Source organism: Mastomys coucha, unplaced genomic scaffold (genome assembly GCF_008632895.1).
Source record: "Mastomys coucha isolate ucsf_1 unplaced genomic scaffold, UCSF_Mcou_1 pScaffold15, whole genome shotgun sequence".
Lineage (NCBI taxonomy): Eukaryota > Metazoa > Chordata > Mammalia > Rodentia > Muridae > Mastomys > Mastomys coucha.
The window spans coordinates 112,160,926-112,182,131 of record NW_022196897.1 but is presented as its reverse complement, the minus strand read 5'-3'; the positions used below and the strand labels follow the sequence as shown (position 1 = coordinate 112,182,131).

Genomic DNA, 21,206 nt, shown 5'->3' with positions numbered 1-21,206 from the left:
TCTGAATGTAGGAGCAGAGATGACAGAGGGCTCTATGCGGAGCTGCTTGTAGGCTTGGGACGCTAGGTGCCCTGATTGGTCTGAAAACACCATTTGCTCTGAGTCTGTTGATCAAAGTTCTAATCAGGAAGAACTGGAACAAGAGAGGCTGAAATTAAGCCTGCAGGAAGGGACTTTATGGGGGCGGGGCTAAGGTAGGGGAATAGAGAACTCCTTAAATAAGAGACGCACTGGCAGCCAGGGAGTGCACGGCACAAAGGCAAATAAGAAGCCCTGCCGACAGCTGCCTTCCACTGTCCTCTGTCTGCCTGCCAGGAGGAGCAAGCCAAGAGAGATGATGGAGTCCTGTGAATACCGTGAATACCGAGCTAGAGGTGAGTGACAGGTGGCTTCGGAAGCTGGGGGCAGGTGAGTGAGTTGCCTTAGGAGAGCCGGCTTCAGCGGTGTTTCTTGGGAGAGTCGGCTTTAGCAGTGTTTCTCCTGAACTCCTGAACGGGATGTAGATTGGAGTTTTAAAAGGTCCCTCATCCCCTGCCTCTCATGTGCCTACTCCCATGATTGCTGCCTGTGTCTTGCATTTCCTTTCCTCCTACTCGCCCACAAAACAAACTATCTGTATTTGTGATCCACTCAATTGCTTTATGAAATAGGGGAAAAAGGGGCTCAAATATTTGGTAGCACAAACTCTCTTAATATTCATTTCTTTGTATGAAGTAGTTTATTCTTCTTTTAGTGTTTATGCCTAAGTATTCGCCAAGTGCCCGCTTGTATACCGGTAGGCTTGCCTGGAAAGCAAAGCCAGGTTTTCAGGCTTGGCTGTCCACAGAGGGGAGATAGGTGAGTGCTTAAAGGGGACTTTTAGGAGGATGAGGATGCATCCAACAAAGTGACTTGTGACATGATGACTTTGGTCCTGCTTTCATTTAGTACACATTAACTGAAATACACATCAACTTAAAATAAAGGTTCTTTTAGAAGCCTATGTGACAACAGATAATTTTGAGTGTATTTATAACTTTGTAATAGTCTCATCTCCACTAGTGGGGCCACAGTGCCTGAGACTTCTTGGCTGTAAGTTAATATCCTGCTTTAAATCTCTTTCCTTTCTTCTTCCCTATCAATTTTGTAGGCAGGCATGTATCAGTGCATCATGTTGCTTTTCAATGGTGCACTTAGCTAAGAGCGAGGGTCCTTACCTTCCCCATAGGAAAAAGTGGGACACATTTTCCTATGAGACCGTCACGAGATGAGTGGCAGCTCTCTTATGTCTACTAGGTACCACTGCTGGGTGCCCAAGGCTGTGGCAGGCTGAAGGAGTCAAGCCCCAGGTGCCTCAGTTTTGTCTAGGCCCAGTTTTGTGTGTAGAAACTTTACAGGAGCTGTGGTAGAGGGAGTGAGTCCTTTTTGGCTCCTTTTCTTCTCAGCTCCTTTGCTCCTTTGCAGGGAGAAGGCGAGTGGAGAGGGTTTCTGGTTGCACACAGTACGTGTACAACTCAGGGCAGGAGGCCATGAGACAGTCCCTCTGAGAGTCTGGTCAACTGACCTGCAGTGGCTTCACTTGACAGCGGCTTTCCTTCCTTACTAGTCTTCATTCTTTCTATTTGAATGTGAAAAACATGTGACAAGCCCTGGGGGACAGCACCAGGGAGCAGTGGGCCTCAAGTCTCTGGGGTCCAGGTTGGTTCACAAGCTCTTGTCTGGGCTCTTGGTTGTACTTTAAGTATGTCCCACGTACCTCAGCAATTAGTAGCTTAGAAATCACACTCAGAAGATGTTGCCCAGTACCCGAAAGGCAAGGGAGTGCTGATTTAATGAGTCTAGTAAGATGTTTTCTCCTTTTATTAGAGCTAGGCCTGAGCAACTTTCATCCCTGCTGACAAAGTGTGTGTATGTGAGTGTGTGAGAGTGTGTGAATGTGTAACAAGTTTGGGCTACAAATAAACCCCACCAAGTCTCCACTGTGAGACTTTAAGGTAAAGAATTAATAGCTATTCTGTCTCTGAGAAGAAAACAACGGGAGAGTGGACGCACCGGCAGGTAAAGGAGAAGAAAGATGTGTTTCACTTCGGTGCTAATGTTTTGTGCTTTGCAGATTTTCCCCTTTGCTCATCTGTTCTCTCAGGTGTTCTTTCCATCAGTCCTTCACACCCTTACTCTCGAGGGCGCATTGGGGATCAGGTCTACTCCACCCATGAATCTAGCTCCTTTCACCAAGACTTTTGATCTGTTCAAGAAGGATAGGCATCAATAGGCCAAGGAAATGTGACCTAGTTTCTCTGCTTCTGTCCAGGGAAAGAGATGGTGGATTATATCTGCCAGTACCTGAGCACTGTGCGGGACAGACAGGTGAATCCAAATGTGCAGCCTGGATACCTTCGAGCCCAGCTACCTGCAAGTGCTCCTGAGGAACCCGACAGCTGGGACAGCATCTTTGGGGACATTGAACGAATCATTATGCCTGGGGTGAGACACTGCAACTTCAGGGGTGATTTCAGATTCTAGGGTACACAGGGAAGGATGTATCCTAAGAAACCCTTGCTTGAGTCAGTGTGGCAGGACAATACATCCCTCGCCTCCCGACCCCGAGCCCATCTTCTTGGATGGGAGGACTAAGGCTTTGCCTGGAAGTAGGTTTCTTGTGCCAGCGCTGACCTGTAGAGCTGGTGGGGAGGAGTCGAGACCAGAAGCGTGGCCAGCTAAAGAGATAGATGGAGACATGAAGACTGGTTTTTAGAAAAGGGACAACTGTGGAACCAGCAAGGAGAGCAGAGATCAGGGACAGTGCCTGCATTTCAATAGACAGGGCCAGGGACTCACCTTTCCAATCTCTGAAGTCTTACTGAATGGATGGAATGAAACAGAGAATACAGGTCCCCGTAGCTACCAGGAGCACCGTAGCTACCAGGTTGGAAGGCCTAGGTAGCCACGAACCCGTCAGCCACTCTGTCCTCTGTGTCATTCTTACCAGGAAGGGCTGGTGATTGAGTTGTTTCTTGTGGGCAGGAAAGAGCTTTTCTGGAATTACTAATGTCCCAGGAGAAGAGAGCAGCCTGAGGTGACAGTGGCTTGGCCAGGGAACAGATAGAAGCTGGCTGATGCATAACACCTGAGCTGGAACTCACTGCCCTGGGCTAGGAGGGCTCTCTCGTCAACAGGCATTTGAGTAGTTATGCTAGGGTGACCTGCTAACATCCTCCTGGTTCCCTTCCCTGCCCTACAGATGATGCACCAGCCCAAGATGAGCTGTTCCATTTAATCTTCCTAGAGACCTATTTGACAGACAAGGAAACTGAGGCCCCAGGAGGTTGATTATTTTGCCCCGGGTCCTGTGTGGCAGATCTGGATTTCAGCCTGAGCCATCTAACCCCAGAGGCTTTGTTTTCTCCCCCACGCTTGGATACCTCTATGGCAAGTGACTAGGCTCCCCTGCAACTGGGTCTGGCCCTGGCAACACTCATTCCATACACCCACTTGTTGACTTGAGATTTGCCCCCATCAGTCTCCCAAAAGCTTTGGCCTTCGTTGCCATGGATGTGTCTACAAGTCAGGATGAGAAAATGCTCGGATTCAAAAAGGACAGGATTGCCGTGTAGTCTTTTTCACAAGCAGCTTTGAAAACTGTCAGCATGAGGGCAGTTTTATGTTTGGCCCTTGATAAGATTATCTCACCAGTTTCACTCTGTGCAGCCACAGCAGCTGGAACTAGCTGTAATCAGAGTGGGAATGAGAGCAACTGTTAGTGCAGCTGATTAAGGAAGGAGTCACAACCGTTTTTGTTTTTTTTTTTTTTTTTTGGTGGGTGTTGCCACGGAGGCTCATTTCTAGACGTAGAGGTCTGTCTGCTTTGATAAGGGCTCTTTTGGCTTATTGAGTCTGATTATTTTACAAGAACTGATGACTGCATCTTGATAAAACCTGGATGGGGGATCGGGTGGGGAGCCCTTCCCATGATTGCAAATATGGTTACTGTGCACAATGAGAATGAGGGTCCAATCTTCCATCTCATCTTCTAAATGAAAGATTAGGGCCCCGCTGGCCCCAAAAAGTCAGCCTGGAAGCAGCTGGCCCTTTGCATTCTTATTAAAAATGGGTGGTTTTCCTTTTGTTTTCTAGACACCAAGAAGAAAAAGTTTCATTTTGTTTAATTCCAAGTTTGGCCAGGAAGTGAGAGCAAAAGAGCAGGCAGGTAGGCAGGCAGGCCAGCAGGTCAGCAGGCCAGCAGACAAGCAAACAGTCAAGTTTAGTGGGGAAAGGACCTTGGTGGCAAACCTGAAGACCCTAGTTCAAACCCTGGGACCATGTGGTGGAAGGAAAGAACTGACTCCCTCAGGTGCACAGATACATAGACACACACAGACACACACACACATAATTAGAGATAGGAGGTAATAAAAATGTAAGAGAAAGAATGCAAGAGACTGAGAGAAGCGAGAGAAACCCAGGCAGGTTACAACTCTGGGTGTTTGGGTGGAGTCTGGAGCTGGCAGCCTTGGGACCTAGATGATGTTTGGAACCGTGAGATGCTACCTCTCTCTCTGCCGCATCCATTCATCTCTCATCAATGGAACAGGGATGAGGCTTGGACCTCATGGAGATGCTGTGAGAAGGAAAAATGACAAAGCATGGAAGGTGGGAGATATTGGAACCACCTGCTGGCCTCCTGATTGTTGAGAACTGAAATGTAGGAAGAGGTTTGCTGACTAAGAGTCAAGTCTGGATATATGGTGTTTCTGTTACCTAGGGGTTAGTTCCCAGTTAATATTATCACCTTATAAATGACCAGTTTCTTGTTTGTGTTCATCTACTTAATAGTCCTGGGATTTATTTTGTGATGGGGAGGTACAGGAGTGGCTTCTGGTTTTATCAGGGTCTGAAGTGTATACGTACATGTTTTGAGACCACCTTGAAGAAAAATTAAAAATGGATCTCACAGTTGACTGAGGAAGACATGGGGCTAAGTTCCCAAACTTCCCACTGAGGAGCTGACTGAATGCAAGAATAGCAGTGGATCCTGTGTCCTTGGGCTTCACTCCAGCTCTGGAGCTGCACTGTGTGAAACAATGTTTCAGCTACAAAGGTGGCAAGAATTTTTTCCGCACAGAACAGAAGGGTGCTCTTGGATGCTCTCTAGAGAGTTGTCAGTAAGGGAGACTTTCAGACTCAGTGTTGCTCAGGGATTGATGTGCGCTCTAGGAACTGAGGGAGGACCCGTGAAGAAAAACTCGGTGGTTTCCTAAGAACAGATTTTGGAGGGCCATGTCCTAACGAGAAGTTAGAAGACACAACTTCACTCAGAGGCAAAGGCAGGTGAGAGCAGGCTAGCCCGGTGAGAAGGGTCATCACTGAACAGATGAACCGCTGAGTGTGTGTGGTCCCTTGTAGGAAGGCCCTCCCCAGCTCTTTCCTGTGTCTCTGACTGTGGGCTTAGGGTTAGCCTTGAGCTTGCCTCCCATACTCCCGGGGCTAGTATCTCTTCTCTATCCCTACCTCTTCTGACTTCAAGCCCACTGGAAGCCTGGGGCAGCTTAGGATGTCTAACTGGTTTGCAGCAGGAGCTTTCTTCCCAGAGACCTCAGCGATCCATAAAACAATAGAAGCTTTGGCAAGAGCTGAGAGGAAACACCCGTTTGCCCTTCAGACCCTACAGTTTCTGTTTCCTTTTCATTTCTGGCAGGGAATCAGTGTGGGGCTAATGTGAGAGCCCCACATCCGTGTTACTGTCACTTTTCCTAGTTCCTTTTTGATGTGGACAAGCATCCTCTACTGATGAACTAGCTCAGTCCAGGATATGTGGAGAGGAAAAACAGTAATGAAGGCCTTATTTTTATGGAGTGTATCACTTGCCTCTCTGAAAAGTGTCTTCCCCACGTTTATAGTTGTTTCTTTTGGCCCAGAGGTTCTCTAGTGGAAGAGAGGGCTTTCTGGACGTGCCACCTGGTACCAACTATGTGTGATATGTGTGTGTTCTGTCTCTAGGTGGTTCACTGGCAGAGCCCCCACATGCATGCCTACTATCCTGCTCTTACCTCTTGGCCATCCCTGCTAGGAGATATGCTGGCCGATGCCATTAACTGTTTAGGATTCACGTGGGTGAGTAGAAATGTCTGTAAACACTGATACCTGGGGACATAGCAGGGAGGACCATTTCAGGGCAGAGGATGCATTCTGTTCTTTATCTCTGAAGGTAGGAGGTGTCTAGTTATTCAATTAATAATGTATATTAATTGAAAATAAAAACATTAAATGTTATAATGCTGTATTATTAAAACTTCGTCTTTATATACATTACCCCATCTAATCCTATAGAATCACGAGTACTGGCCCCATTTTATTGATGAGGAAATTGAGGTTTAAGTGGTTTATCTTCCTAAACTCACAGAGCTTATACAGACTTCGATGAGATTTGAGCAGAGATCTGGTTATTTCTACAGTTTGTGACCTTAATGGGGCACTTTGACATCTCTTGGGTCATGGCTTCCCCTGGGCTCCTGTCTCCGAAGAGTTAGAGATATGCTCTGGGGTTTCTCTTAATCTCTTCTCAGCTCTGAGTGGTGCCAGAAGCCTCCAGGAACATCCTTATCTCTTAAGCTTGAACCTTAGCATTGAGTGGGAGGTTGGGAGGGTCTGACTCCAGCTGTGTTCTTGGGAAAGAACACAGTAAGTTCTTAGTAAACACTTCCCCTTGGGCTTTAGAATATCAGCTGGGCATTTTAGGAACTTGGAGAGCCAAATTCAAGCCAATCATTTCTGGGTTGTTTCTCCAACCTCACTGAGGGCAGTCTGGATCTAAAGTCCCTATCCCTTCCCTTTCTGACAGAGGAAGGTAGCATGCTGTGGAATGGATGTGTGCATCCTGGGCCCTCGGGCATGACTCCTCCTCTGCTGAGGTTCTCATTGATATTGAGACAGCCATCTAGGCATTCCTGGGGCGGGTGGGGGCATCTCAGTGCAATGAACGTTCTTTCCTTCTTTCAGGCTTCTAGTCCAGCTTGTACAGAGCTGGAGATGAACGTCATGGACTGGTTGGCAAAGATGCTGGGGCTTCCAGAGTACTTCTTGCACCACCATCCCAGCAGCCAGGGGGGAGGTGTCTTGCAGGTACCTGTGATGACAACCTTTCATTTCACACAGAGTCATGATGACCTCAGAAAGCAAAGGCGAATCCTTCCCCACAATTCTCCCGTCCTCCACAGATGTCCTTACGTCACCACTGTCACTGCCACCACATCCTGCCCAGTCAGTGTAGCCGTCACCTCTGCCACAGCCACCACACCTCCTTCAGCTGCCAGTTTATTTATGCCCCTGTCTTCACCACATTCCCTTATTTGAAATAGATGGATTGAGCATCTGATGATTGGGGGTCCAGTGGTCCTTGATTCAGGTTTCAGAGTTTACAGTCTGACAAGTCTCCTCTGTTGTCTCATCACACCTTGTGGCAAGAGGAAGTGGAGAAGAAGAGACAGTTACAGGAAGAGCTTCATTGCTCATACCCTCTGACCCCATCTTTTGGATAAGTGGCAGATGCTATCTCTCTCCAAATACTTCTGTTTTTCAACTAGAAACAGCTCAGGGCACAGCTCTGTGAGCCCATCCATAGATAGAACTAGCACATTGGTAAGATGCTCTTGGCTCTGTGGGCTCTTGATATCTGAGGGCATGGTTTGGAAAACCTTGAGAGTCCCTGAATTCTTGAGTTCTATGATAGTGTATACATAGCCTGGTTTTATAATTTATAAAACCAGATAATGATATTTCCTGAGAAAGTAGATGGGAGGATTAGATAAATAAAAAGTGAACTCCATCCCCACTCTCACAGTGAGATTCAATCAGATCCCTCCGAGGAAGCTGAGCTTGCTCATGTTGCAGACTTCCTGTGAGCAGACTTGGGATATAGTTGGAAAAATACACAGTATCTATTGTATACAATCTTGCTTGCTTCACTTTTTCTCTTTGTTGTCCTTTGAGTCAGGGGCTCTTCCTGAAGCTCAGGATTCACTATGTAGCCCAGGTTGACCCCCAACTCACAGCAATCCTCCACCATCTTTCTATGTACTGAGGTTACAGGTGTATGCCACCACACCTGGCTGGTGATCTTGCTCTCCATCGGATGCTCAGTGCCTCTGTAGGTACACAGCACCATCTCAATGACCTTAAGACCTTGATGAAGCTCAGAGAGATTAAATAACAGTTGCTAGGTGGGAGAAAGAAGAGTCTAACTCAGGAGTGTCTGAATCTAAATCATGCTTTCCCCTGTGTTCATCGGCCATCTGAGTTTGAGCTATTCCTACAACCTTCTGAACATCACTTCCTCATCTGTAGTGACAAGATAGCCATCTCACCTCACGGGTGTTTAAGGATCAGGCAGGACAGGAAGTGTTCTGTAAACTGTGGATCGTGGTACAGAGAGATGAGCTTATTACTGATCTTTCTTCTTTGTTATTAAGTAATGTTCAACCACTGACTATTCTGGGGGTCTGATCTACTCTACTGCCCACAGTCATGTCCACTTGGCTTTCTAGCAGATTCTGTCAGCTCTAGCTCACCTGAATATTTCCAGAAGTATGCCGTGTGTGAGTGGAGGGAAGTCTGAGATTCCCAAGACGCCGCTGATATGTGTCTTCTAGGACCCCACAATCACGTCTGAGGAAAATAATCTCATCCTACCTTGTCTCACTGTGGATGCTTTTTATTTGGTAGATAGAAATGAGTTTCCAGAGGGGCAACATTAGCCTAGGTTGACAAGAACCATTGAAAACAGAACCAGACCCAAATCACCAGCCTCTGCACAAGCCAATGCTCTCTCTAGAGTGTTCTTGTGGGCTTAAACTCAGTTTTACCCTGGAAAACCCAGAGATTTCGCCTCCTTTCTTCTCTTGTCTTCTCCGTCCCCATCTTTTCCTTGTTCATTCTATTTGTGCTGGGCATCAAACACAGGCCTGAATGGGGGCTAAATAGGAGCTCTACTACTGAGATGTGCTTCTGGCCCCAAGTGTGTTTTTTCTTTTCAATAATTTTTACATGGTAAGCAAGCATAGCCGCAAGAAATGGGAAATTCTCTTGCTTGCTTCTGGAACACTCCTTTTCTTGTTTCTGTAGTCACTCTGAGAGATGTTGTCATTGGTGAAAACTTACTTTCAGAATACAGAATAGGTATGTGAGTCAGGGAAGAAGGAGGCCCTTTGGGAAGGAGTGTCCCACTTCCTTACTAGTAGTGAGCACACACAGGGAGACACACACAGATACACATAGACACTCACAAACATACATACACAGACACACAGAGATATACATACACAGACACTCACACACTCACAAACATACATACACAGTCATACATACATACATAGACACTCACACAGACACACATACAGATACATACACAGACATACACAGACACACAGACATACAGAGACACTCATACAGACACACAAACATACATACAGAGACACACATACACAGACACACATTCACAAACACAGACACACAGACACAGACACACATACATACACAGACACACATTCACAAACAGACAGACAGACAGACACACACACACACACACACACACACACACACACACACACACACACACCATACTTGGGACCAAACCCAGGGAACAGGGCCAAGAGATGCTGACACAATTGGTAATCCCTCTCCACTACAGAGCACTGTCAGCGAATCCACTTTAATTGCCCTGCTGGCAGCAAGGAAGAACAAAATCCTAGAAATGAAAGCACGAGAGCCTGATGCTGATGAGTCCTCCCTGAATGCTCGCCTCGTTGCCTATGCCTCTGATCAGGTAAGTTGCTTGACAGAGGCCACACCCTCATGTCAGGGCTTGGCTTTAGGGGGTCTTAGTACTTGTGTAATTTTCATCTATACCTGTGAATCCTGGGTTTGGGGGAAGATTGAGCCTGGCGGGTTGATTTCAGAAACCATAATGAATACCAATTTCATTATTAAGGCATTAGATTCCTTCAGTCTTGGTCTTTGGCCACTCCTGGTCACGCTCATCTCACAGCAGCCCTTTGTCCAACTGTTTCTCTTGGCCCATGCAGGCTCACTCTTCAGTGGAGAAGGCTGGCTTGATTTCCCTTGTGAAGATCAGATTTCTCCCTGTGGATGACAACTTCTCACTCCGAGGAGAAGCTCTTCAGAAAGCCATTGAGAAAGACAAGCAACAGGGCTTGGTGCCTGTGTTTGTAAGTCAGAATGCATCTTTAGGATTAGCATGCTAGGAAGGAGCTAGAGAAAGGACCCAAGGAGCTGAAGGGTTTGCAGCCCCTTAGGATGAACAACAATATGAACTACCTAGTACCCTCAGAGCTCCCAGGGACTAAACCACCAACCAAAGAGTACTACTCATGGTGGGACTAATGGCTCCAGCAGCATATATATAGCAGAGGATGGCCAAATTGGTCATCAATGGGAGGAGAGGCCCTTGGCCCCGTGAAGGCTCTATGCCCCAGTGTAGGGAAATGCCAGGGCCAGTAAGCGGGAGAGGGTGGGGTGGTGAGCAAGGGAAGGGGGTTGGGAACAGGGGTTTGTTTTTGTTTTTGTTTTTATTTTATTTTATTTTTTATTTTTTTGGAGGGGAACCTGGGAAAGGAGATATTGTATGACATGTAAATAAAGAAAACATCTAATAAAAAATATTAGTGTGCTAGGACATGGATGTTAGCAACTAAGGGATTTTGACATAATCCTGGTAAGTGATGTGCTGCAAATGGAAGCAGAACAAGCCTTAAATTTAGTGTTTTACAAATTATGAGGTACCCTGACTTACTGCCTGCTGGTCTGCCTGCCTGCTTGCTTTCCCCCCTCCCTTCATCCCTTCCTCTCTCCCTCCCTCCCTCTCTCCCTCCTTCCCCCTCCTCCCCCTTACCTTCTCTCTCTTTCTCTCTCTCTTCCTTCCATTCTTCCTCCCTTCCTTCCTTTCTTCCTTCTTTTCTTTTCTTTTTTCTTTTTCTTTTTCTTTTTGAGACAGGGTTTTTCTGTCTAGCCCTGGCTGTCCTGGAACTCACTTTGTAGATCAGGCTGGCCTCAAACACAGAAATCTGCCTGTCTCTGCCTCCCAAGTGCTGGGATTAAAGGCATGCACCAACACTGCCCAGCTCTTTTTCTTTCTTCCTTCCTTCCTTTCTTCCTTTCTTCCTTCCTTCCTTCCTTTCTTTCCTTTCTTTCTTTCTTTCTTTCTTTCTTTCTTTCTTTCTTTCTTTCTTTCTTTCTTTCTTTCTTTCTTTTTGTCTTCCTTCTTTTCTTCTCGCTTCCTACCTCTGTCCCCTTGAGACAAGGTATCTATCTCTATGTAGCTCTGGCTATCCCAGAATTCACTTTGTGACCAGGCTGGCCTGTGTCACCACTTTTGGTCGGGGGTGTTGTTGCTTGTTATGTTATGAAATGAAATTTATGGGTTGTAACCAGTGCCAAAAAGAAATGGAAAATATCCAGTTGCATGTATGCAGCCAGAATATGTATTGCTTTTTGAAGCTTTCTTTCTTTCTTCCTTTCCTTTTTTTGTTTTTGTTTTTTTTTTTGAGATCCAGTGTCACTATGTAGGTTTGAACTCACAGAGACCTATCTGCCTCTGCCTCTGCCTCTGCCTCTGCCTCTGCCTCTGCCTCTGCCTCTGCCTCTGCCTCCCGAGTGCTGGGATTAAAGATGGGCACCACCACACCTGATGACACTTTCATTTTAAATGTACATGTGTATGGACTAGGTTGCTGTGTTATGTGAACCTTCATCATGTGAACCTTCATTTCTCTCTAGGTCTGTGCAACGTTAGGGACCACTGGAGTCTGTGCATTTGACAGGCTGTCAGAGCTGGGGCCCATCTGTAAGTATCTGTCTTTATGGACTAGGAAGATAAGGGATAACATTTGAAATATTTGCTAGAAATAAGAATTTGGAACCAGCTTCACTGAATTATTTTCTTTGGTCAATTTGGTGGCGAGGGAGGAGGGAAAATGCCAAAGGTCATGAGAGTCACTCCCTGGCAGTAGAGGCCATTGGGCTTTTCCTAGTGGTGAGATAAAAATCAGAAATTCTGTATTTCGCATTATGTCATTGGAAGCATCAATCAACTCTCCATTCTGTAACAAATACCTTAGATGATGAAACTGTGAAGAGAAATGCTTTATTTTAGCTCACGGTTTGGAAGCATCCAGTCTATAATCAATTGACCCCATCACTTTCGGGGCCTGAGTGAGTCGTAATGTGGGCGTATGTTGGAGCAAAACCAATATTACATCACAAGCTTGGGAAGGAGAGAAGAGGAGAGGTCAGGGTCCCACCACCTTTTCAAACTACACCCTAATGACCTCCCAATAGGCTCCACCTTTTACAGGTTTCACCCCTAGTATGGCCACCCTGTGGAACAAACTTACACATGAGCCTTTCGAAGACATGGGACATCCAAGCTATAGAAGCTTTCACATTCTCTCATGTGCAGTGTTGCAATGAGTGACGTGACGCTTGGTGAAATATTTACTTCTGCTTCTGGAGAGGGACGGGGCAGATCAAGGGAAACCCCAGGATGGAGAAGACACCCATACGTAATTGCTTCACTCCCTACTGAGAAGCCCACCAAGGACAGACATCTCTCTAAGGGCTGTGTTAGAGGCTCTGTTGTTGCTTTCTGGGTTGTAGAGCAGTTGGATTTTGTGCTAAGATGTTCCAGGTTGAGGCCAAGGATGTAATGGTCCTCTGCCCCGTGAGAGAAGACCTACCTGTTAGGAGGCAACAATGCTTGCTTCAGTTTCACCTCCTCATACCAACACCCTGACACCTCTTCTCCACAACCCTAGATGACTCCTTTAGCAAAGTATGTCATCCTTCTCTAGATCTTCTCTCTGCAGCCCGCCATGGTGTTGGCTAGAAGGGCAGTGCCTTTTGGCTTGCTGGTAGTAGCTTTTCCATGTCTCCCCTGTAGCAAACGACATCTGCTTTCCCAGGTGCCAGTGAGGGGCTGTGGCTCCATGTTGATGCTGCCTATGCAGGCACAGCCTTTCTGTGCCCTGAGCTCCGGGGGTTCCTGAAGGGCATTGAGTACGCTGACTCCTTCACCTTTAACCCTTCCAAGTGGATGATGGTACACTTTGACTGTACTGGCTTCTGGTAAGTTGAGCTCTCCACATGTGGAAATGCCTCGCTTCCTTAGAGACATCTCAGCCCACTAATACCCACCTGGAAACCCGCAGGGTCAAGGACAAGTACAAGCTGCAGCGGACCTTCAGTGTGAACCCCGTCTACCTCAGACATGACAACTCTGGTGCGGCCACAGACTTCATGGTGAGTTTCCAGGAATGGGCGGCCTGTGGTTGCTTCTAAGATAGGGACTGTCGACTGACCCCTGAGGTTTTGCATGGCTTCTGCTTTCAGAAGCAGCACGCTATGAGTTCATCACATAGTTTCCCACTGGATACCCTTGATTTCAAGTTGTGCACAAGCACATAGAATGACATCCAGAAAATATAAAAAAACAAAAAAAACAAAACAAAACAAACAAACAAACAAACAAACAAAAAAACCCCCCAAAACAAAACAAAACAAAAAAACCCATCAACAACCCCAACAATCCCTGAGTCTTTTTGGTTTGTTTTCTTCCCAGAAGTGTTCTGTCTGCTACAGGTAGATCAGTTACCATCCTTTTACCATCTATGAAGATCTATCTATCATTTATCTGTCTGTCTGCCTATCTATCTATCTATCTATCTATCTATCTATCTATCTATCTATCTATCTAGCACTTACTGCCCAGCAGAAGAGTGTGGACAATTTCCTCGAGTGGGAAAAAGGCTCTTTATTAATTTGCCTTCACATCACTCTCCTTGACACATCGGCCATGCCGGAGCTCTGTAGGGAGGGTGAGATGCTGGCCCCCTCTGCAAAGCTCTGCACACCTCCGTCATTCCAGGCTGTGCATCTCTCAGCTCCTTCAGGTCTAGGGTTGCAGCAGGTACCATGTTCTAGGAAAGCAGGTTCTTCATGCTTGCTCTTCAGTTTGAAGATGATGAGCCTTTTAGGTGAGTTTGGAATGTTCATGAGTGTGTCACACACCATATGGCTAGTGAAAGGTCTGAAGGAGGAACACAGTGAGCGTGGCTCGGAATTCTATGCATCCATGGTCATCTGGAAAACCATTAAAAGTCCCTGGGAGCATGGTACTGACTTCACAGGGCTCCTGATGGGAACACACACTTCAATCACTTAGCACAGTGTTCAGGTAGCAATTGCACAACAAATAGCATGCACGAAATGCCAGAGATGTCGTCATTTAAGCTTCAGAGGCTAGCTGTTGCGACACAGCCAAACACAAGCATCAAGGCCAGAAGCTTGACACTACGCTTCTCCTCAGAATGGCCTGACTGGTCCTAGATGAGCGGCTTGGACTCTGTCTAGCTTTTTCTCTCTGTGAACAGAGACACAAACAGTTCTGCATTCTAAGCCTGCCATGAGATTAATACAGCGACACAAGGACAGTGTAGCCCAGCCATCTTGGTGGGGAACTGGCTTGGTTTTCTCCTTGGACAACCAAGTGTCCTTTCATTTAGTTCTATAGCACTAGTGCCGTTATTGCTTGATTAAACTGATAATTCTCCCGTGAAGACGATTTCTGGAGGTTTAGGAAGGCTTTCGAGTTGCAGATAATAAGCTTACAATGGTAGCATGGGGGGAGAATAAAGACGGATGACTTCACTTGCCCTTTCCTGTGGGTATTCAAAATTTTTTTATATTTAAAAAAACCAAAACAATTAAATTCTACAACTGTCAGTCAATCCTGACTGTGAAGTGATGCCTACTATAGGATTCTAGGAGTTTAGTAGGACTCAGAACTTCTGATCCTGACTCCGCCTCCCAAATGCTGGGATCACAGGGGTATGCCGCCCGTGCCCAGTTTATATAGTGCTGGGAATCAAATCAGGGCCTCCTCATGCTAAGGAAGCATTCTACCCACTGAGCACTGCTGTGTCCTTAAAGCTCTGTTAAGTTTGTGATTCTAGCAGCTCCTGGAGTCTACCTTAAAGTAGACTCATGGCTCAGTTAACCCCCCGCGTGGTCCGAGAGCCCTAATGATGTTTTCTAAGAAACAGCTGAATCTCTGGGAATGCCTTTCTTTGCTGCTTTGGGAAACAAACTTACATTATGGGCACTGCAGTGGGATCTAGTGGACTTAATTTCCAGGCATTATGAAGACGCTTCCAGAGCCAAGAAGCTGCTCTCTTTATCGTAATACCAAGGTCCTTCTAGCTGCTCCAAGCTTCTTTGCACCCAAGGGGGCTACAGTTTGAGTAGAAGCCTAGCCCTGCTCCAAGAGGATCTGGAAGCATTACAGGGTCCCAGGTGCTTAGCTTGGGGGAGGGAGCCTCTGGAATCAGGACTGGTGTCTGTGTTGCCAGTAAAGCTCCCCCTCACTTCCTTCTACACCTCTCCAGTGGCAGCGAACACCACTGGAGAGAGCAGGGAGATCCAGAAAGCCTTGAGAAGACACAGAGGGTGCTAGGAGACATCTGCTGTTAAGGAAGCTCCATGCCAGTCTTTAGGAGCTCGAACAGCAGAAATTGGTTAAGGCTGTCTCTGGGCCCACATGGTTTGGTTTTAGCACAGTGAGAAGAACGGAATGGAGATTAAGCAGAGAGATCAGAGGAGAGCACAGCTGATATGCTCCCTGCCCCTCTTTAGTAATTTTCTGATCCAACAAGGTGGTCAGTTTACCATAATCATCTAGAAGCCGGGACATTTTATAAGGGGACTCTAAGCACTTAGTCATCCTGCTAACTGTCTTAAGGACAAGGGCAAGCAGGCTGCGGCAGAGGTTTTGTCCTTTCCTAAGGTTTTGATGCCCTCTGCTGGCTGACAAAAGTCCTGTGCTCTCTCTCCCTCTCCTTTTCCCTCCCCCCTCTCTCTCCAGGGTCTTTCTATGTAGTCCTGGCTGTCTGGAACTCCACTCCACATGTAGACCAGACTGTCCTTGAACTCAGCAGGTCTGCCTGCTTCTGCCTCTCCAGTGCTGGGATTAAAGCCATGAGACACCATGCTTGAGAGTTTAGTGCATGGAAACATACTGTCCTTGATACTGGAGTAATATGCCAGCCAGGTCTGGTCTGGGAATCTACAATGAAGCATAAAGACGGGGAGATCACTAAAGATCTGGCAACTCCATGGAGAGAGGCCAAGGAATGTTCAACAGGATGGATATTTTTAGAGAGCAGAAATTGTGGCATAGGCTTTCTGACATTTGAGGGGAGAGCTTAAGAGAAGTCATGTTACTCGTTTGCAACAACCACAAGTGTCCCCCAAACCATTCGCTCTGTTTTCAGACCTGAGCACTTGGATTGGGGATTTTCAGATCCATGGTAACTGCAGCTTTGAACTTTAAGCTCTTGTTGAGTTCGGTACCAGGACAGGTATCAGTTCAGTCTGAGGCAGGGGTTCCTATGCAGTCTGAAAGCTTGGGTGGTGCATCTGAGGCTACAAGAATCTCACAGGTAAAAGCCAAAGCCAGTGGGTGGAAGCAAGGTTAAGTGAGGACTGACTGTCTCGAGGTGCCAGAGACACACACGTGATTTGTAGCTCACCTGCTTATCGTCTAAACAGCCTACACTGACTGGACAATTTTCTCTGAGTGTTTGCACTGTCCTCAAGCTGCTTTTTCAGGGAAGCACCTTTTGTTCTATGCCATTGTGATATGCTCATAAGGTAGCCCTGTCAAAGTCACACAGGGGAAGGAGCCGGGCAGAGCTGAAGGGAAACCCAGGTCTGTGGGGTTCTAGTGTCGAAGCTCTTAATCACCGTCCTAAAGCCACACCCATGTTGAGAAGAACAGACGTAGGACTTTAATTTCTGCTAGTCAAGGAACTTCTAGGAGTTTCTAGGCTGGGATGAAATACTTAAAACAGGAGTTTGCTCGAGGTCACACTGGGTCCCAGGTCCCAGGTCCTAGGCTTGGAACCATTTGTCCCACTCTATCTATGCAGTGCTGCCCAGATAAGCTTGTTTTGGTTTGCTCCTTAGCAACAGCTTTGGGAGTCATGGTGACACCAGGGGATCCCAGGAGTGCTGGGCAGGCAACACATAATGCTAAGAGTGCCCGAGGGAGTAGGCATGTTGCTTCTAACCATGAGCTCTGTGTTATTTGTTTCTAGCATTGGCAGATCCCCTTGAGCCGGCGTTTTCGCTCCATTAAGCTGTGGTTTGTGATTCGGTCCTTCGGGGTGAAGAATCTTCAAGCACATGTCAGACACGTATGTTGTGTGAGAGCCATGGGACTAAGCCCATAATGATCTGCGTTTTTTTATGGGAAGGAAGACTTGCCCCGGTTTTACAAATCTGCCCAGGGGATCCCTGGTGTCCGGCTCAGGTGGTAGGGCGCACAGAGGGGCTTCTGGGACTTGGCTATTGATTAGATAGAGGAGTACTGAGCTCCACAGAATCCCAACGGACTATCTGTGATTTGTAGTTCACACTGTTTATCTTCTAAACAGTCAACACTAAGCGCAACTTCCTCTGTTCTGGCATCCCTTGTTCTATCACTTCCCTGAGAATCTCACCTTTCCTGTTGTTGTCTTTTGAGAACTGAGTACTCAAAAGCCTAGTTTGCAGAAAGAGAAAGTGAAAGTAGGTCAAAGAGCAGTGTGTAAGGTCAAAGTAGGGCCAAGTCTCTCTTTTCAAGGGGGAGTGGTTCCGCGTCAGCCAACAGCTGGCTTTCGAGGCTTCCTGGTGAATGAATGGTGCATCAACACAGGCACACCTGCTCTTATCCCTTCTAGGTGGGGTCTGTAGTGAATACACTACCTGTATTGTGTCCTCCTCTCCCCTGGCCTCTGCTCAGTCACATATATAGCTTGCCTCCTAGGAGGGAAGAGAATAGGCAGGAGGAGAACCTCTTATTAACCAGGAGACTTACTTTCTGCCGCCCAAGCCTTGGGAGAATTATCCTCCCTTGGATTTTAGAAAGTGAGGATGCTGACAAAGGTGGGCTCTGAGCGGGCTACACCAGAGCTGCCATAGTGGGACATGTGAGTGGGACATGGGGAATTTTGACAGGGCAGGTGGTGAAAATGGGCACGGAGGAAAGGAGTTACAGGAGAGAATCATAACCAGGTTAGAAGTGAGGCATGAACACATAAAGGCCAGGAGAACAGTTAGTGTGTGTTTCCTGGACAAGACCTGGGCTTGCACATGAAGAACTTCTTAGGGACATAGCTTCATTGATTACACAGTTTGTTCTCCATGCACAAAGCCACTGTTTGAACCCCCAGTGGTGTTTAAACCTCTCCTGGCAGTGCATGCGTAGTTCCTCCACAGTGGGGAGGTGGAGGCAGAAAGATCAATGGTACAAGGTCATTCTTGGGTACACAGTAGGTTTGAGCCAGTCTAGGATACATGAGAGAGAGCCTTTCTTAAAGAAAAGGAAAGAAAGGAGAAGAAAAGAAAAGGAAAGAAAAGAGGAGAAAAGAAAAAGTTCATGAGGCGGCAGTGAGAATGTGAAATTGACTGCAGAGAGAAAAAGTGGAGCAGATAGAGGTTGGTTCAAACATCACCGTCTCCTCATGGTCAAGGATAACACCTGAAGCTTTGACTTCTTCTAAAATGGAACATCAGGTGGGAGTTCCAGTCCATTAAAAAAAATCACTTCACAGGGGCTGGAGATATGGCTCAGTGGTTAAAAGCACTGGCTGCTCTTCCAGAGGTTCTGAGTTCAATTCCCAGCAACCACATGGTGGCTCACAACCATCTGTAATGGGATCCAATGCCCTCTTCTGGCATGCAGGCATCCAGACAGAGCATTCACATACATAAAATAAATCTTAAAAAACAAACCACACTTAGCAGAGAGTGTATGAGAGTCTCAGGCTGGAATCTAGCCCTATCATGTGCCATGTCTGTCACTTCCTTTCCCCCTGCCACACAGGTCTTATTATGTAGTTCTTGCTAGTCTGGAACACACACTCACACACACACACACACACACACACACACACAGTGCTGGCATTGAAGACCCTAAGACCGTTAAATACCATCATTCCTGGCAACCTTGAACTTCTTCTGATCCTTCTCCTGAAACTTCCCCATGTTGATTGAACTCAGAATTTTGTGCAAGGTAGGCTAGCAGATTGCCAGTTGAGCCACAGCCCCGTCCTTTATTCAAAAACTCTATGTAAATGTAAAACTCAAGAGAACCACAGGAAAATTTAAAATCATATAAACTTTACAAAATATCAATATGCTATGAAATCTTTATTTTTTTCATGATAAATATACACATCATATAAAAAAACCTGTGTTTTAGTGTACAATGTAGTGTGACATTACCTATATTCAATATCAAGTGAGTATTGCTATTTCCAGAACATTTCACCATTCTAAGAAGAAACTCTGAACCTATTAACTAGATACAAGGGTTTTCTAGGTGGTGATACTACATAAAATACAGGTTCCAAGTGAAGAGTCAGTAACAAGGGGGGGCCTTTGAGCCACGGAGTATGGTAAGCGCAGCAAGGTGAGGGAAGTCAGTGGTTATTTTTGAGGCAGAGTTATGGCTCAGCCTGCACAGCCCCCTCTGCTTTCCTTTGGGCACTGAGTTGGGCCCTTGCGGCTCCCTCGGCCGATAGGGAAGCTGAGAAGCCAGAAAAGGAGACTGACTGCTGAGTTATAAAGCACTGGGCTTTTGAGATCTGGGGCTACGTTGAAAGAGGACTTTGAGACACAAGGTCCCCGGTGGGTGTGCTGTGACAGAAGATGAGACAGTAGAAGTTTGCCAACATGAATATGAGCGAGATCAAATGGGGAAGACAGACAGGCAGGTCTCAGGATTCATCTGTGTCTCTGGTCTAAAGTTGTTGAACAGCATCCAAGATGCAATTTGGTTTTGGCCTGCTAACCAGTTTTCTTTATGTTTACAATTCCAGGGTACAGAAATGGCTAAATACTTTGAATCTCTGGTCAGAAACGACCCTTTCTTCGAAATTCCTGCTAAGAGGCACCTTGGTTTGGTGGTTTTCCGTCTGAAGGTAATGTGTTCTTGCGTGGCTCTCTGAGAAGGATGCTACTATTCCAGAGTTGAGGGGGGTACTGAGTCTCTCAGACCAGTAAATGCTGGGCTTCGTGGAGTACTTGCAAGCAGCATCATGTAGGATCCAATTCTTGTTGTTCTTCATATAGGGTCCCAATTGTCTCACAAAAAGTGTGTTAAAAGAAATAGCCAAAGCTGGTCAGCTCTTCCTCATCCCGGCCACTATCCAGGACAAGCTGATCATCCGTTTCACTGTGACATCCCAGTTTACCACCAAGGAGGACATCCTGAGAGATTGGAACCTCATCCGAGAGGCTGCTAACCTTGTCCTGAGCCAGCACTGCACTTCTCAGCCGAGCCCTCGGGCCAAGAACCTCATCCCGCCACCGGCAACCAGAGGCTCCAGGGACCTGACCAGTGGGCTACCCCTGGAGTCAGTCAACGAGGGAGGAGATGACCCAGCACAAGCCCGGAAGATCATCAAGCAGCCAGGAGCCAGTCTGGCGAGCAGGGAAGGTGGCTGTGATCTGGAAACGATGCTGGATCCCCTTGATGATTGCTTCTCAGAAGAGGCCCCTGACACCACCAAGCACAAGCTGTCGTCCTTTCTGTTCAGTTACTTGTCAGTACAAAACAAGAAGAAGACAGTGCGCTCCCTCAGCTGCAACAGCGTGCCGATGAGTGCTCAGAAGTCCGCCGCGGACGCTTCGGTGAAGAGTGGGGGCTCCTTCCGGGCCAGAATCTTTTCCGGGTTCCCAGAAGAGATGATGATGATGAAGAAAGGTGCCTTTAAAAAGCTGATCAAGTTCTACAGCGTGCCCAGTTTTCCTGAATGCAGCTCTCAGTGTGCCCTCCAGCTACCCTGCTGCCCCCTGCAGGCCATGGTGTAGACGGGAGTCCTCAATCAGAATGCAAGGGTGTGTGTGCTTCAGGGAGTTCGGGAACCCCTTGAAATTGTGTGCAGTTTGTGTGCTTATTATGTGTGTGTGTGTGTGTGTGTCTTGAGGGAAGCAAGCCTGTAAATTTGACCATAGCCTCACAGGAGGTTCGTGATCCACGACAAATGGTAATTGGGCAGTTTGAGCAAGCATGCTCCAGAGGGTTGCAGGCACATGTGTGACAGAAGGGGCTGAGAGGGTGGTGTCCTGTTAGGCTTGTAATGTGAAAAACAACTTAGAAATAAATTGTGCTTGTA

The 21,206-nt window shown here is 46.9% G+C and overlaps 1 protein-coding gene across 1 annotated transcript; it reads left to right on the top strand.

Moving 5' to 3' along the window:
• Window positions 1-31: 31 nt before the first annotated feature.
• Window positions 32-21,206, top strand: Hdc (histidine decarboxylase). The gene is made up of 12 exons (XM_031373644.1): window positions 32-374; window positions 2,291-2,463; window positions 5,977-6,090; window positions 6,976-7,098; window positions 9,662-9,796; window positions 10,056-10,199; window positions 11,767-11,833; window positions 12,951-13,113; window positions 13,197-13,287; window positions 17,142-17,240; window positions 19,908-20,009; window positions 20,161-21,206. Exons 1-12 carry the CDS (start codon window positions 335-337, stop codon window positions 20,899-20,901), a joined length of 1,992 nt encoding a protein of 663 aa, XP_031229504.1. The 5' UTR covers window positions 32-334; the 3' UTR covers window positions 20,902-21,206.